General features: G+C 37.9%; 1 protein-coding gene across 3 annotated transcripts in view; it reads right to left on the minus strand.

The window, feature by feature from the left end:
- Lrrk2 (leucine-rich repeat kinase 2) overlaps positions 1 to 17814 on the minus strand; it is a 126093-nt gene that overhangs the window by 39384 nt on the left and 68895 nt on the right. For all 3 annotated transcript variants that reach the window (XM_013018814.1, XM_013018813.1, XM_013018812.1), the window contains exons 30-38: positions 17328 to 17455; positions 15978 to 16196; positions 12591 to 12792; positions 10687 to 10775; positions 6260 to 6447; positions 5089 to 5243; positions 3303 to 3449; positions 1646 to 1837; positions 898 to 1044 (exon numbers count right to left, since the gene is read on the minus strand). In XM_013018814.1, the coding sequence (XP_012874268.1) occupies positions 898 to 1044; positions 1646 to 1837; positions 3303 to 3449; positions 5089 to 5243; positions 6260 to 6447; positions 10687 to 10775; positions 12591 to 12792; positions 15978 to 16196; positions 17328 to 17455 (1467 nt within the window). The remainder of the gene's footprint in view (positions 1 to 897; positions 1045 to 1645; positions 1838 to 3302; positions 3450 to 5088; positions 5244 to 6259; positions 6448 to 10686; positions 10776 to 12590; positions 12793 to 15977; positions 16197 to 17327; positions 17456 to 17814) is intronic.

Below are 17814 nucleotides of genomic sequence, written 5' to 3' on the forward strand. Positions count from 1 at the left end.
TGTGGCCCAAGTGGTAGAGCGCCAGCCTTGAGTGAAAAAGACAGGCAAGAGTGCAAGGTCCTGAGGTCAAGACCCAATACCGGCATCGTCGTCGTCATCATCATCATCATCACCATCATATTTGAATTCAATAAGTCTGATCCAGTTAGACTCATAAGGTAATTGTCCTTAGAATATTTTTTTCACTGAGACCAACTGGACAAGATGGAATAAGTGAAATGTCCTGAATATGCTTTTCACCCTCTATTAGAACCTTTGCTACCCCATTCCTTGATGAGAATCAGAGTTACCTCTGTGGTCTTAGTTTATAAAATACATTGAGGACTAAAGTGTGAGAAGCTGACTATAAACCCTTTCCTCTGCCATAGAACCCTATGGTTCTCATGTACTTCCTGGAGATGTCCCCTCCATCTGAATATCAGTGAATGAACCCAGGAAAATTCACAAGGAAATGCCATCATGTGAAAGCCTGGTATTTCCAAGGGGCAAAAGTTATGTATCTTTAGCAAGTGACTATCTGTACATTCCAAAATCTCTATAAGAGGCAATTATTGTCACCCTATTATTTTATATTCAGAAGTAATGTATGTGAAAAACTAAAAATTACTCCTGTGAGTATAACCTGCATGTCTTGTAGATCATATATTAAAAAGCACTACGGTGGGAGGCGGTGGCTTCATCTTCATCTCAGGCTACCTGAGCACGTGCAAAGGGGATTTCAGATCTGAAACTTGAAATTGCTTTAAAACATACCATCCTAGATGAGAACCATTATGCCCAAATAAATGAAAACACAAAAGACTCATAAAGACATCGTGTGGTGCCTGACTATTTTCTACACTGGAAGGAGAAAAAGGAATCACAGTTATTTATGTGCCAAATAATAAACATTGTTACCTAAGAGAAATTCTGGAGCTTGCTCAAATTCCAACTCATCATTATTCAACATAATATTTCTAGGCAGGTCAGCCAAAATCAGGTCAGGGGCAATCTGAGAGATCGGAATGGTGAGCCTTGGTTGATCTGGGTTTACTAGAAGGTCTCCTAAAAAATACATAAAAGATTTTTTAACAAAGGAATATTTAAGGTGATATATATATATATATATATATATATATATATATATTTGACTTGAAAAAAATGACTTATTTTTTTAACATGTCTTATCACCCCATTAGATTTTTCTTATTGATACTAGGTATTTCTAGACAATTTGAGTATATTTGTGTGTGTGTCCTGGCACTGGGGTTTGAACTAAGGAGGGTCTGAGAGATAGTCATCCTGAGATTTATCCATTAGATATTTGAATTTAGAACTATCTTAGGCTACATAATTGCTGACTGGAAACTACTTATGTTCTTCATTTTCTATATCTACAAAGCAGTTATCATATGGCAGAAATATTGATAAGTTATCTCCACAAATTGTTAGATTTCTTCTTATTAAGAAGAATCGCCATCTTTGAAATATAGAACACAAGACTTCCTTGGCGACAAAAAATACAATCCATCTCTTTAATCTGACACTATAACTGGATGTATAATCTTGTAACTATTCCATATAGATAAGAGCAGTCTTTTACACATTAAAGCCATTTCACAAGAAGAATGCCTTGAAAATATTTTTAAGTTGTATCAAAGCAGACCTTCTTCTGCTTTCTTCATCAAGTCGTCAAGTAAGATTTTCTGATGATCTTCGCCATCGTTAAAACTGTATAATGCCCATTTCTTCAACAGAGTTTCACCTTCACCACAGATATCAATCTCCAGCAACCCAGGAAACCATTCTTCCATGAGAGAATCAATGTGGTCCACAACTTGGCCCAAAAGAATGCAGCCTACATCATTCAAAAAACAAACAAACATATCGCAGCATTATTTGCCATAGCTAAGATATGGAACCAACCCAGATGCCCTTCAGTAGATGAATGGATCAAAAGAATGTGATATATATATTTATATTTATTTATATATATTTAAATATATATACTTATAATATATATTATATTATATGTAATATATAATATATGTTTATGATATATATTTATTCATAAATATATAAATTTATATATATAAAATAGAATTCTATGCCTCCATCAGAAAGAACGACACAGCCCCATTTGTTAGGAAATGGAAAGACTTGGAAAAAATTATATTAAGTGAAGTAAGCCACAGTAAGAAACACAGGTCCCATGGTTTCCCTTATTTGCAATAACTAGTATATGTCTAGGACAAGCAGAAGAAGTCAAAAGCTATGTACATATGACCATATATGTGGATGCTAAGTGAGATGAACCCCAAGATAGGGATACTTTCTTGCTGTTGTTTTTAATGTACTTATAATGTACTGTGTGTTTTTTTGTTTCTTTGTATGTTCTTCCCCCATGGTATAACCCCTGTTGTCGCTGTATTTGATGCCAGTGCCCTGCATCTTGTATATATATTTTTCTAATTTGGGGAGGGGAAGGGAAATAACAAAATGCTGAAATAAGGACACAGGCTGACCCATTGTAACAATGAGATGTACAAAACACTATGTTTGAAAACAAACTGTACAACTGGGGGTGGGGCAGGAGGAGTTGGGGAAGTGAGGGAAGGGATGGTAGGGGAAAAACAAAGGAGGGGGTAACAATGTTCAATAGGAAATGGGCTCATTACCTTGCTCATGTAACTATAACCCCTCTGTATAGTATCTTTACAAATATATATATATAATAGATACAATATATAATATATATATTAAACAAACAAACAAAAATCGCAGTAATCTTTTTTTTTATGTTCCTGGGGCTTGAACTCAGGGTCTGAGCCCTGTCCCTGAGCTTTTTGCTCAAGGCAAGAACTCTACCACTTAAGTCATAGCCCTGCTTCTGGCTTTTTTGGTAGTTAATTAGAAAGAAATAATCTTACAAACTTTTCTTGCCCAGGCTGGCAAGATCTCATTTTACTGAGATTACTAGGATTATAGAGGAGAGCCACAGATGCCTGGGTATCTCGGTAATCTTACACAGTCACAAAGCTAGGAAAATAGCTGGAAAGTTGTTGAAGTTGTTTGGTTTTCTTTTGAGCCAAAATCTCACTACATTTTGCAGACTGATTTGTAACTCCTGGGCTTAAATGATCTTCTTACCTCGGACACCTAAGACCCTGGGACTATATGCATGTGCCACTATGTACAACTCTGGAAAGTAGTTGGGCTTTTTGTTTATTTGGGTTTCTTTTTGTGTGGGGGTGAAGGGAGATTGTTTTTGAGATTAGATTTCTTTAGTAGTACAATTCAAGGCTTTGAATTTGTTTCCTTACCTTTTCTACAAGAAGGAACTATGATTTTTAAGAAACTCTCTGGATGATTGTCTAAGATTTCAGATCTCACCAGACAATAAGCCTCAGGAGACCAATTCAAGTAGATGCCTTGCCGCCAGTACATTCTGTTTGGGCGAAGTGCTCGTTCTGAAGAAAATATAAATGGACCCAAATGCATACATTAACTATTGACTACTTCATAAATGAAGGGGAACATAAACTACTTCCTATGCTCCAAGCAAGAGTAATAAAGTTGTATTTGTTTTGAAGGAAAATACTAGATTGCTAACATTACTCTTCATCCATATCTATTAAACATTATATTAAATATCTTTCCCTTAACTTTACAATAAAATAAATTAGTAGCCTGTAGATTACCTTAGAGTACAGTTCAGGTTCAAGCTTTTTTTTCTTTTTTTTGTCAGTCATGGGGCTTGAACTCTGGGCCTAAACACTGTCCCCCAGCTCTTCAGCTCAAGGCTAGCACTCTACCACTTGAACCACTGTGCCACTTCCAGTTTTCTGAGTGGTTTATTAGAGATAAGAGTCTCAGAGACTTTCCTGCATGGGCTGGCTTTGAACCGCCATCCTCAGATCTCAGCCTCCTGAGTAGCTAGGATCACAGGCGTGAGCCACTGGCACCCAGCAAGGTTCAGGCTTTTAAATAGTTTTACATGGGTGGTATTTATCATAATAAGTTCACATCATTTTTTAAAATGTTAATAGTCATACTAAAGCTCATTCTAATGCTTCATAACTACTAATGTATTAATTAATTCCAGCCAAGATAAGATACTGGTTTATTTCAGAAACCAGTAACAGTGGTATAAATCTGTTATTTTTCCCTTTAGTATGTTATAGTGTCTATCTCAGAATGAAAAGACAATATTGTAAACATTCATCTTCTAACCCCGTGGGGACTGGCTAAGACCACCTGGGGGACCTGTGAAAAATGTCCTCATTGTGCAATAGTCATGTCTTTGTTGTTATTGTTGTAAGTGGTGATGGTAGTGGTGGTGGTGATAGTCAGGGGAGGTGATGGTGGTGGTAATGGTGGTGCTGGTGTTGGTGGAGGTGACAACAGTGGTGATGGTGGTAGTGATGATGTTGATGACAGGGGTATGATGGTGGTCCTGTGGATTGTGATGGTGGTATTGATAGTGGTGGTGGTGGTGACAGTGGTGATGTTGTTGGTGCTGGTGTGGGTAGTGGGTGATGGTAGTGGGTGATAGTGATGTTGATGGTAGTGATAACAGTGATAGTGATGTTGATGGTGGTGGTTGTGGTGGTGGTAACAATGTGGATAGTGATATTGATGGTGGTCGTGGTATTAGTGATAGTGATGATGATGGTGGTAGTAGTAGTGATGTTGGTGGCGGTGGTGGTAATGGTGATAATGTGACGCTGATTGGTGGTAGTGGCTGTAGTGTTAATGGTGATGGTAGCTGTGGTGATGCAGTGATAGGAGTGACAATAGTGGTGGTGTGTGTATGTTTAAATCAATAACTCCTAGTAATCTCACCTTTTAAAATTATTGTTTTTCATTGGCTATGGCTTGGAAAGTAGGCTATTCATGGCTCTTCTGAAACTAAGTCTAAATGAAGAACAAACGTAATTGACTCTAGACCTAAGGAGCTTTCTTGCCAACAAACATGAATTTTTTTATGCTCTTGTGTTTTCATATTTTCTGAATTCAGCTGCCTTTCAAACAAGTGAACTCTAGGGAAATATTGTATTATTTTCAATGTTTTCTCCCTCATTTTTCAGGCCTTTGTAAAATACATACCTCTTCCAGAAAGCATGTAAGGTGAAATTTCAAGCAATCGATTGATTAATCTTGACCAGAATCCCATGGGAAAATAGGGCATTTCATAGAGTCGAATGATAATTTCAGAGTTCTCACAGTGAGGAAGCTCTATCACAGGTCTGTGGTCAGATAAACTAAGGAGAAAGGATATTGCCTTTATAGAACTTTAGAAAACACCCAAGCATGTTTATGAAAATACCGCTTAAATTCAATGGCGATAACTACTCCAAGTAATTGCCCTCTTTTGTAATTATTTTCCTGCTACATATTCTTCTCCCAACACTCAGTGGTGATTTAATCAATGCAAATGCAGCTCAGATGCAGTAGACATCAATAATTCTTCAGTCATCCTGTTTGCCCTAGTGCACTATTGAAATGAGTTATACAGAAGCAAATATTAAAGTTATATAAAACTTGAGAAAAACACAGGTCCTAGAAAAAAATAGAACCTGCTGTCATCCATCAATCAACATAATTGACAGTTTCAACAGTATATTACTTTAAAACATTTCCCAGTTGTTCATACAGAAATAAAAAAAGCTCTAAGCCAGCTGTGGCTGACACCTATAATCCTAGCTACTCCAGATCTGAGGACAGTGTTTCAAAGCCAGCCAGGCAGGAAAGTCTATGAGACTCTTATCTCTAATTAACTACCAAAAGGCTAGCAGTGACTCAACTGGTAGAGTGCTAACCTTGAGCACAAAAGCTAAGGGACAGAGCCCTTCAAGCTCTACTATTGGTATACACACACACACACACACACACACACACAATTATTGTAATGTCATAAATTCTTTTTTGTCATAAATTCTTTAAAGACTGTTGAAAACTCATTATATTCCCTAAATTTCCCAACCTAATAACTCTCTTATTGATGCATGTACATACACACACATACACATACACTAATCTCCCATGTTTACCTTTATTAAATAATTTAAGCTGTAGTAAGCCAGATAGCAATGACATAGAATAATTCACTCTATCTTTAAATACAATGTTTTCATTAAGAGTGTAATTACTACAAAGTTGTTTAAAAGCAAAAAGCATTTAGTCCATCTATCAAAAAAAGCTACTTTGACAATGAAAACTTTAATATAGTAGATGGTGAATATCCATGGAGATATTTAAATATTAAGGGTTATCTTACCTGCTTGGAACCAGTAAATACTCTTCTCCTAGTGGCAAGGCAATCTGGAACTTTTCTAAGAGTTTAAAGTACTGTATCATGTAGTTCTTTGGAAATCTTTTCTTCTTTGAAAGAAATTTTTCCACATCTTTCCGTGAGATAATTCCTTTAGGATGTTTTGGATAGCCTTCCACTTTTACTGTCAAAATCTGAAAGATTTCAAGTCATGAATACTCAGTGGGACTCATTTGTGAAATGTTTCAACTTGAAAGCATTGCATTTCTTAAAAGCAAAGAGAAAAGCTGGTCTAGCACAACATAGAACCTAGTTTCTCTGCCAGCCATATGGCCTAGAAAATCAGTGGAGCAACCACCTTCTGAAACCATTTTTTTTTTAATGAAAGAAGGAAAAATCAGAATCAGAATTTACTGGGATCATTCGGACTTGAATCTGAAAACCTGAAGTCGTTTCTCATAGAATTACAGACCATTCATTACAAAACCCAGCCCGTATACTGCGGTCTCATCACTAATCTATCCTTAGGGATATTATCTTCCAGCTATCAAACCTATAGACTGGCAGTAGAAATATGACTTGACATCCATCTATCTATCTATCTATCAGTCTGGCTATCTATCTGTCTGTCTGTCTGTCTACTCTACCTATTTATTTTTCTGTTTTTGTTAGTATTGAAACTTGAACTCAAGGTCTTTTGCTCTCACTTAAATTTTTCTCTCAAGGCTGGCATTCTACCATTTGAACCATACCTCCACTTTTGGCTTTCTGCTGGTTAATTGAAGATAAAGAGTCTCTTGGATTTGTCTGCTTAGACTGGCTTTGAACCTCAATCTTCAGATCTTCTGTCTTCTGATTAGCTAAGATTACAGGCATGAGCCACCAGTACCTGGTGGCTTAACAGCCTTATAACAAGAGAAGTCATCCATTGATGGGAGGCAAGTCAGAGTAGCGCTGGTGAATGATTCACAAGGTAACTACTACTTGCTGCTGGGTGCCATTTGCTGAGTCTGGGTCAGTAGATCTGCAGTACAGCTTTGTTAACATGTAACCCAGTGGGTTTCAGCATGAAGGTCATATTTAAGCTTTGATCATTGTGACTGGGTTTAAAAATTCGAACTGAGTTCAAAAGGACCCAGGTTCAAATGATTCAGGCTGTACCAGCAGAACTATAACCTTGGGAATAATGAAGTCTTGGCATTTCAAACCTCCAAGTTTGAAGATGACTTGTCACATAGCAATAAAAGCTGAAACATTATCTTAGTTGTATCACTTTTAAAAGACTTCTCAATATTCCCTTAACCTACTGACTCATCTGGATAATTTGTACCCTTATTCGAAGAAAGAGAACTTTCCTCTGAATTTCTCCCACACATTTTATCAGACTAAATCACCATGCAAACAAGTTCATGTTCTACCTGATTCATTTCATAGGTCTCCTTCACATCTCTTTTATCACACACTCAAATGAGTTTTTCAAACTTCTTCCTGCCTCAATGGAACTTTCTTTAATAAGTTTAGTGACCCCCTAACAGCTCAGGGCACACAGAAAGTGGGGGGTTCATTAGTCCTCCTACACTATGAAATTATCCCTGCCCTTTTCTTGGTGATTCATGGAGATGAATACTCCTATTTATTTTTGCTCGTGGATGTCAGACAAAGTCACTCTTGTTTTCTCACGATTATTTATAGCTTCCCTTCCCTTTCAACCTAAGTGAAAATGACATTATATTTCAATTTTTCCAACGTACATAAGAATGATGGCCTTTATATTTTAAGTTAATAAGAAATTTAAATGACCACTTTACTGACATTTTAGATCTGTCTAGTTCAATTGCTTGGTTTAATTTTCACTTAAATTAGTCTGGGGAATATGCTAACTATGCTAATGAGTATGCTAATGAGAACTTGTTCTAACTTAATTAGAATCTTAGAATCTTTAGGAACCTTAATATTGTTGTCATAGAAATCTGCATTTTTTGGTAAAAGGATGATTCTGATAGAAATTTCTTCCTTATTATGCTCTATAAAATATTCACTCTAATATTACTCACCTATTTATACTTCGATGCTCCAAAGTCACATGGAAATGTGTGTAGGGGAAGGGCTGTAGTCCTTTCTTGCCTATATGGAGTTTCTTTGTTCATTTTTCTTGTGGAACAGAGGAGGGGGCCAAACTTGGATTTGAACTCAAGGCTTATATACTAGTCTGACATACTTTCTAGTAGTTAATTGGAGCTACAGGTCTCACAGACTTTTCTGCTTGAGCTGACTTTGAACCATGATCCTCAGATGTCAGCCTCCTTAGTAGCAGCTAGGATTACAGGCATGAGCCATCAGCAATTGGCTGAAGATTTCTTTCTTAAAATAACATGCGATTGGGCTGGGAAGGGGGCTCAGTAGTAGAGTCCTTGCCTTGCATGCATGAGGCCCTGTGTTCAATTCCTCAGCATCACATAGCAGAAAAAAATCCGGAAGTGGCGCTGTGGTTCAAGTAGTAGAGGAATAGCCTTGAGCTGAAGAGCTGAGGGACAGCGCTCAGGCCCAGAGTTCAGGCCCCATGACCGCCACCAACAAAAAGTAATAATAATAACATGTCATAAATTACTAATTAAGTCAAACATAAGTTACCTAATTTTTCAATTCCATTGAACTAGGGAGATAATTTGAAATATTGTAGTATCCTTCTTTGGCAAATAAAGGTTTAAAATGTTTATAGCATTTAGAAGATATTTCAGCATAGATCAAGCTAATGGCAAGCATGTGTCTTTGGTCACATTATTCAATGACAATTTCATTGCCACTGATTATATTAAAAAAAATGTATAAGTTGAAGGATGAAAGAATGAAAATCTAAATTAAAGCCAGGCACTTGTGGCTCATGCCTATAATTCTAGCTACTCAGGAGACTGAGATCTAAGAATTGCAGTTTGAAGCCAACACAGGCAGGAAAGTCTGTGAGACTCACCAAAAAATCAGATGTAGAGCTATGGCTCAAGTGGTAGAGTGCTAACTAGCCTTGAGGAAAAAAAAAAGCTCAGGGACAGTGCCCAGCCCTGAGTTCAAGTCCCAGGAGCAGTATAAAAAAATCTACCAAAATTAAAGTTTAAAAAAAATGAACACATTCTGATGAAATGCCAGCTACACCAATATTTCATTATGTTCTCCAGTTCTCTGGTGCAGGATTTAGCTTGCATTAAGTTCCCTCTTCAAACTGTCTACCTTTTTGATTCTTATATGGAGTGTAGAAGCAGTATCTAGGAAGACTTAAGGGAATTTAATCTGCATTGAAGCTTAATCGGAAGAGCTATTTCTAATATTAAAATGTATAATCATCTTAAGGATTTAGGGACCCCCTTGAAAAACTGTAAATTATACTCTTAAATGAAATAATGCCAGTGCATAAACATGCTGGGAGTACCTGTCTTCTCTCCAAACTCCTGCTCGAAGACACTGTGGCAATGTATGGATATTTGTCAAGAACTTGGAAGAGAGAGTTAGTGTCTAGAAAGGAAAAAAATACTGCTGGTATGCTACCATGTGGACAAAAGAATGAGGGCAATCGTACTGGAATAGAGAAACCTGAGCTACTGTGTTTTGTTTGGTGGTTTATTTCATAATCAACTTCTAGAAAAAGGTTATATCATAACCGATTTGTTTAAACTTATTTGCAATGAACTACCATTGAGCAAAAATAAATCTTTTTTTCCATATGAACTTATAAGTGGAGAAACGATAGCAATCTATAGTTTTCAAAAGAAAAAGTATTTAGAGCTCAGACCAGTGCCCTTAAGAGTCAAACTCCCTCCAGGATATCCTGAGTTTTCATAGGCCTAGAAACCCAACTTTCTCAAATTGAGTTTATCCCAAGGATTTTCTGAAAGCCTTTTTCCCATTGACTAAGCCAATAAAGCAGACCAAAGATACCATCAGGACTGAGGAAAGTAGCATGACCACTGTAGTCCAAACAGTTGTCTAGGACTTGGAAATTTAGACATGAAAACGAACTCTGAGGCCAGGTGCTGGTGGCTCCCACCCATAATCCTAGCTATTCAGGAGTCTGAGATCTGAGGACTAAGGTTAAAACCAGCCTGGGATAGAAAAGTCCATGAGATTCTAATCTCCCATTCACCAGCAAAAAGCTAGAAGTAGAGGAGTAACTCAATGGACAGAGCACAAGAAGTTGAGCTAAAAAGCCAAGCAAGAAAGTAAGGCCCTGAGTTCAAGCCCCAGTTCTAGCACAAAATGAGAAATGAACTCAGATACCTCTCCTTTCCTAAAATTCTATGGAATATCCTATACTTAGAACATCATTGTTTCTGCCTTAACCAAACACAAACACTGAAATGCTTGATGTTTTGGGTACTGTTTGATATACTCTCCAATCACCTCCCCCACCCCACCCCGACACACACAGCATTTAAGTCACCAACCTGGGCCATAACTTTACAAAGCCACTTGGGGTCCACAAAATATAAGTCACTTAACTGCAGTGCTGGGTCTTGAAAATGAAGAAGGACTCCTGTAATAAAAATCCATCAAACAGTGAAAAACAGAATGAGGAACACATAGATTATCAAGAGGCTTTAGGAAGAACCTAGCTCCACTACTGTAGCGCCCAAATGAAAAGCCTTCAGCACACTGAAGGCAGAACTGGGACTATAGCTGTGCACCCTAGACCCCCAGCTCAACATCCAATAATATAAAGAAGGACATGTACAAGTAAACACACACAGGGTCATATGCAAGCGTATGCAAAAGTATTTGCAGAGGACCATTCAAACGATGTAATTTAGAAGTGGAGCTGGGGCTCAAAGTGGCAGAGTGCTGGCCTCGAGCAAAAGAACTCAGAAACAGCACCTAGGCCCTGAATTCAAGCACCATGACTCAATTCCTTAAAAAAACTAAGTCACACTCCAACCAAATGAATGCCAAGAAACTGGCACTTGAAAGCTATAGGGAGGAGGTCAAGGGGTGTCAGTTAGATGAATGAAGAGAGGAAGGAGAGGAGAATGCAGACATAATATTCAATGCATATCCTGTGAAAATTGAGGACAAGAGTTGGGTTGGGAAGAAAGGAGAAAATGATGAAAGGGATACATTGATCATAATGCATTTCACTTATATAAACTGATTTGTTAAAAGGTAAATCCTTTGTACAACTACTTAAAAATAAGAAAAATACAATTTAGAGCCAGGTGCCAGTCCAGTAGCTCACACCTATCATTCTAGATACTCAGGAGGCTGAGATCTGAGAAGAGCAGTTTGAAGCAGGCCAGGGAAAGAAAGTCCATGAAACTCCACTTAACCAAGCCAAAGTTTAAAAAAAAAAAAAAAACCCACAGTAGGTGGAGCTCTGGCTCAAGTGACAGAGCGCTAGCCTTGAGCAAAAGAGTTGAGACAAGCTGGGCACCAATGGTACATGTCTATAATGCTAGCTACTCAGAAGACTAAAATGAGGGTTGTGGTTCAAAGCCAGTGCAGGCAGGAAAATCCATAAGACTTATATCTCCAGTTAACTACCACCCTCACACACAAAAAAAAGCCAGAAAGTGGTGACTCAAGTAGAAGAGCATTAGCTTTGAGCAGCAAAATTCAGGGACCGAGCCCCGGCCCTGAAATCAAGCCTCAGTACCAGCACTGAATAAGTAAATAAATAAACAAACCTATGGCAGTATATCTAAGAATAATGAGGAAAGTGGTTAGATTATCATCTATGTGACAGTATCTTCATATAACAGAATATCATGATTAAAACCAGCTTCCAGTCATGTGCTCCAGTGAGTGCTGATCCTGGGACTTGAACTCAGGGCCTTGAGCTCTCAGTTGGCTTTTTCACTGGAGTTTGATGCTCTACCACTTGAGCCACACCTCCACTCCTGGCTTTTTGCTCACTAATTGGAGATAAGAGTCTCAAAGATGTTCTGCCTGGGCTGGCTTCAAACACAATTCTCAGATCTTGGCCTCCTTAGTAGGTAGGAATCCAGATATAAGCCAGCAGTACCTGACTTATAAAGATTTACTCTTGCTCTGTGCCAGTACTGGGACTTGAACTCAGAACCTCATGTTCTCACTTAACTTTGTCACTCAAAGCTGGCGCTCTACCACTTGAACCACAACTCCAGTTCCTTAGTTTGTTTTCTTATGACATAATGTATGATTCAACAGCTATGCATGTGATGATTGTCCAAAAAGAAACAAAACAATTAAGGCAATGGCTTCTTTTAAGAATTTTACAAATGTTCTCTTCAACTTTCAATATAGATTCTATACAACATCCAGACACATCTTTACAAACTGCTATGACCCAGCATGGAGAAAAGAAGCAGACACACACCTGATTCATTTAAGAAATGTACCGCATGAGGGAGCTCATTTTCATCTAACTGTAGCTGGTTTTCTTTCACTAGTTGTAGTAATCGTTTCCTATCAATTACAGGAAATTCAATTGGCACATTTTTGCGCTCTGATAAAATGATTTTCTCAAGTTCCACGTAGCAGTCTGGAATTAGCTGCCCCACAACAGGCTGGTCTCGAATCTGTAAAATCACAAATAACAAGCCATAAAAATCTTTTTTATATCTCACACTTGTCAGCGGGGAAGGAAATTCAGAGTTAATAGTTTTTATTGAAATGAGTGTCTCATTTGAAAGTGTATTTTTGAATAAAACGGCAAGAGATGTTTACTATCCAAATTGCAATGAGTAGAAGATGAAATGGAAATGAGACTATTATGGACACAGAGGCCAATTTTGAAGTAACCATCACATAGCATGGAAATATTTTTCAATTAATCCAAAAATACCATGGCAATATCCTACACAAACAACTAATCATGAAGGATTTCTGTTTTCTATAGCATTAAGCTCATGTTCTGTAAATGCATAAGACATCATGAAGTATTACAAATCTTTTGGACATTTTTTATTAGATAAGAATATTGACACTTAGAGGAAAAGTATCAAATTTTGTTCTTGTTATTTAGGAAGTGTTGCTTGTGGACTGTAAAGATCAACAGTTAAACCTGGAGACACAAAATTACATGAGTTATGCTTTCTCATGAAACCTTGAACCTGAAAAACTAAAAACCATCTAAATACCAATGATTCTGACTGGAGAGCATGCTCAATTGTCTCTTGCACTTAGATCTAATCACTGTTCAATAATAGAGAAATATAACAGCCTTAGGATGGCAGTGTTTATATAAACATATTTCCCAAACCATTCTTTTCTTGAAAGTCCATTTTTAAAGAGAAATACATCTCTAACCATAACTACCAAAATACTTTTAAGGACCACCAGAGGGCAAACTCTCCCCATTTCTGGATTCCTTCCTAAAACCATGTCCTTTTTACCTGACAAATCAATCAGAATTTCTACTTAAAATCTTATTTAGTATGCAGTGGATGCTGATGGCTCATGCCTGTAATCTTAACTACTCAGAAGACTGAAGTCCATGTTTGAGCCAGCCCAGGCAGGAAAATCCATGGGACTCAGAACTCCAATTAACCAATAAAAAACCAGAAGTGGAAGTGTGGCTTAATTGGTAGAATGCCATCCTTGAGTAGGAAAAACCAAATGACAGCACCAGGCCTTGAGATCAATACCCAGTGCGCGCACGAGCACGCGTGCACACATGCACGCACACACACACACACACACACACACACACACACACACACACACACACGAAGTATAGTCCAGCTTAAAGAATAAACCACATTACCTATACATTTTGTCTCAACTGAATTCAGTTGAAACATAGGATATATTTTTACAGAGGTGTGACATAAAGAAAAGCTATTAAAATATTCCAAATCCCAATGAGATTCCTGAAGTACAGGTGTAGTCTCAGAAGAAAACCACTTGGATAAACAGAGTAGTTGGATGAGCATTTTTGTATGTTTTAAAAAATATCATGTAAGTATTATGTCCCACAGAGGGTAAAAACAGACCAAAAAAAACCTTCAGTCCTTCAGTTCTTCTTACTTAAAATGCCAGCATCAATCCAACATCAACAAAATATTCTATTATCTGTAATAAATAAGGTATTGGAAGAAATAAGCACACAACTGCTTTTCTTGAGCACTGCAAAGTCAACACACTCATAAATGGCTCATTAGGTTTTAGGAGTATTAACTGCAGAAATAAACAGAACTAAGCTAGCTGGCCAAAATGGAGTTATAACCAGGGTGACCATGTAATTTGTTATTCACACTGGAATGCTTTTGAGAATGTAGTGGGCCATTGTTAACACTCTGTTTGGACTTCCCAGGCCAAACAGGGCTCTAGTGATAAGCCATGATTTTCATCATTAGTGCTAATGAGCTGAGTCAAGGGAGACAAAATGAGATTTGTCCATTATGTTTATTCTATTGATCTCTCCACCATATTTTCCAACAACAGTTTATGACCATAGTCCCATTACAGCCCAGGGAAGATTTCCTGTTCCTGTAACTGCTGAAAGAATATATTCCCTGCTGAGCAATTTAGTTGGCTTATCAGAGGAGAACTTTATGAATTTAAAAACATAAATCCTAACCTGAATCCCCAGTTGCACAAGCTCAGTAATTATTTAGACATGATCAAAAAATGATTGAGTCATCTTGACAAGCCAATGAAAGAAATGTCTCACAATATTAAGAGAAAATAATGGGCTGGGCATCATAGAGACAAGAGTCATGAAGGAGCCACTGAGAAGATAAAGACAGACATAAGATAAAACTCCAAACACAAAGAACCTAATGGACAGTTAAAGAACAGAAAAAAGACAGATGATCCCCTGACCCAAATATTCACTTTCATCCTTGGATTGAATCAATGTGATAAGAAGTCAGGAGAGAACGGCATCAAAGTATTTTCTCCTTTAGAAATACTTTCTGTGCAAGCCAGGTGCTGGTGGCTCATACCTGTAATCCTAACTACTTAGGAGACTAAGATCTGCATATTGCAGTACAAAGGCATCCCAGGCAGGAAAGTCCATGAAATCCCTTAGCTCCAAGTAACTAACAAAAAAGCCAAAAGTGGAAGCTGTGGCTCAAGTGGCGGAGTACCTGCCTTGAGTGAAAAAGCTAAAAGTCAATGCCCAGACCCCAAGTTAAGCCCTACTGCCAGCACAAAAGAAAAAAAGAAAAAAGAGAAAAGAAAGATTTTTATGCCCTAGAAGCCTTCTCTTCATTTCTCTCAGAATCCAATGGTAGTTTTTATTCCAACTTCTATAAATTAGAAATGAGATACAGTATACATATATTTAAGTGTAAGTATTTATATTTAAGTATAAATATTTATATTTAAGTATAAGTATATATAAGTGCTTTAATAATTCTAGGGGCTATGAAAATATCCACAATTTTAAAGTAACTGCTGTCTTCTCAAGACTTTGTATGCTCTGTGTATGTGTGTGTGTGTGTGTGTGTGTGTGTGTGTGTGTGTGTGTGTGTTGGTACCAAGGCTTGAACTAAGGACCTCTCACCCTTGGTTGGTTTTTTTTTTAATAATTATTGATGTTCTACCACTTGAGCCATACCTCTAGTCCAGCTCTTTCTCTGGTTATTTTGGAAATGGAATCTCTTGGACTTTTCCTGGTGGGATGACTTTGATCCCCCAGATCTCAGCCTCCTGAATACTTAGAATTACAGGCATGAGCACCAGTACCTGGCAAGATTTTTGACATTTCTAAGCAATCTAAGAATTGATCATATGATGTAGGCATAAACCACATTACCTTGAAATTCAGACTCTCGTTTATGATAGTTTTCCGAAGTTTAGCTAGAGCATCAGATTCCTCTGTGGCGTTCACACAGTGGTAATCTCGGATTGCGGGAAAGCCTCGCTTGTTCAACAGCTCCTTGGTGATTTTCCCTATGCAGGCCTTGCGCTGCTTCTCATCAGAAACGTCCAGATGTGTGCCCACAAGAATGACCGGGGAGGAGGATGCGCGAGCCTGCAAGGACCAACACAAAACACATCTGTGTTGGCTTTAAAATCATACATGCTGAAATCTGCTACCTAGGAGTGTCAGCTGAGCAGTAATGAGAAACTAAAAGACTTGAACAATAACACACATACAATTGTGTTTCCTTCCTACTACAGTTTGCATGTTTCCCCCAATGCATATGTGCTGGAAATGTAATTGCTAAGACAACGGTACTGAGAAATGGGGCCTCTTCTAACTTCTGCCATGCTGGTGCTTTTCATAAATTACTCAGGCCTCTGGTATTCTGTCACAGAAGCACAAAACAGACTAAGACATTTCCTTAAACATAAAAGAAATACTGTAACCAAAGAAAGTTTCTAAAGATATCTTTATGCCGGGAGTAGCAGAGCATGCCTATAATCCCAGCTAACTTGAGAGGTAGAAATAAAAGAATCACACTTGGAAGATGGTACAGGCAAGAACTTAGCAAGGCACCCACTTTCCAAAACAGTCCAGTGTGGAAGCGCATATGTGTGGTTCCAGCTACTCAGGAGGCAAAGGTAGGGGGAATCATAGGTTTGAGGCCAGCTTAGGCAAAATTGGAATGAGGCCCTATCAGAAAGTCAAAGCAGGACTACAGGTATGGCTCAAGTTAGTAAAGTGCCTGCCTAGCAAATATGATAACACACACACACACACACACACACACACACACACACACACACACACACACCATATAAAGGTATTTTTAGAGCCTTTTAAAATGTAATTCTTACCACATTTTGGGTGGCTTTCTCATCGGTTATATGCAGTTCTTAGATTTTAATGCTTAAAACAGGCTCTTTGCTAAATATGCTTCTAAATTAAATAAATATTCAGCAAACCACATCAGATATCAATAATACTCACCCACTATGGAATGTGGAACTACTTCTAAATCATAACTTTATTACTCAGAAAATTTCCCAACTCACAGTTTTAGTCTCTTTAACTAAAAATAAAACAAGAAAATTGAGGAAGCATTTGGATCATCTGTTAGCATCTACTAGAGACAAAGAGAGTAAGAGAGTGAGAGAGAGAGAGAGGGAGGGAGAGAGAGAGAGAGAGAGGGAGAGAGAGAGGATTATTTTCTATTTGGCAATGATCAAAACAAATCACCTTTATATTGAAGAGCCAGGGTTTCATGGCATCCACTTCCGCCTGCCCCTTGCTGAGATCATAGACAGCAAGGTAAAGTGCTCGCTGGGTCATGAAGTGGGGGTGAGTGCTGTAGAATTCTTCACGACCTAAATGAAGGTTAGAGCACTTTTAGGTCTTCCATGTAATAGACAATAATCTTTCCTTCCTCTATGTTTTATTTTTGTTAGGGTGATGTACACAGGGGTTACAGTTAGATAAAAAGGTAGTGATTACATTACTTGTTTGACTTGTTACACCTTCCCTAATTCCCCTCCCCTGCCCCGCAAGTTGTACAGATCATTCCCAACTTGAGTATTGATGTTGCATAAATTCCCCCTTTGTCCTCTGTCTCGCCATTTTGTTGTTCCCTTCCCTTCCCTAATTCAGATAAACATATATACAATACCCAGGGTACCAAAATTGAACACAGTGAAAATGGGATAAACCATAGGGAGAAAAAACACAA

The sequence above is a fragment of the Dipodomys ordii genome, unplaced genomic scaffold (assembly GCF_000151885.1).
Source record: "Dipodomys ordii isolate 6190 unplaced genomic scaffold, Dord_2.0 Scaffold42, whole genome shotgun sequence".
Classification (NCBI taxonomy): Eukaryota; Metazoa; Chordata; class Mammalia; order Rodentia; family Heteromyidae; genus Dipodomys; species Dipodomys ordii.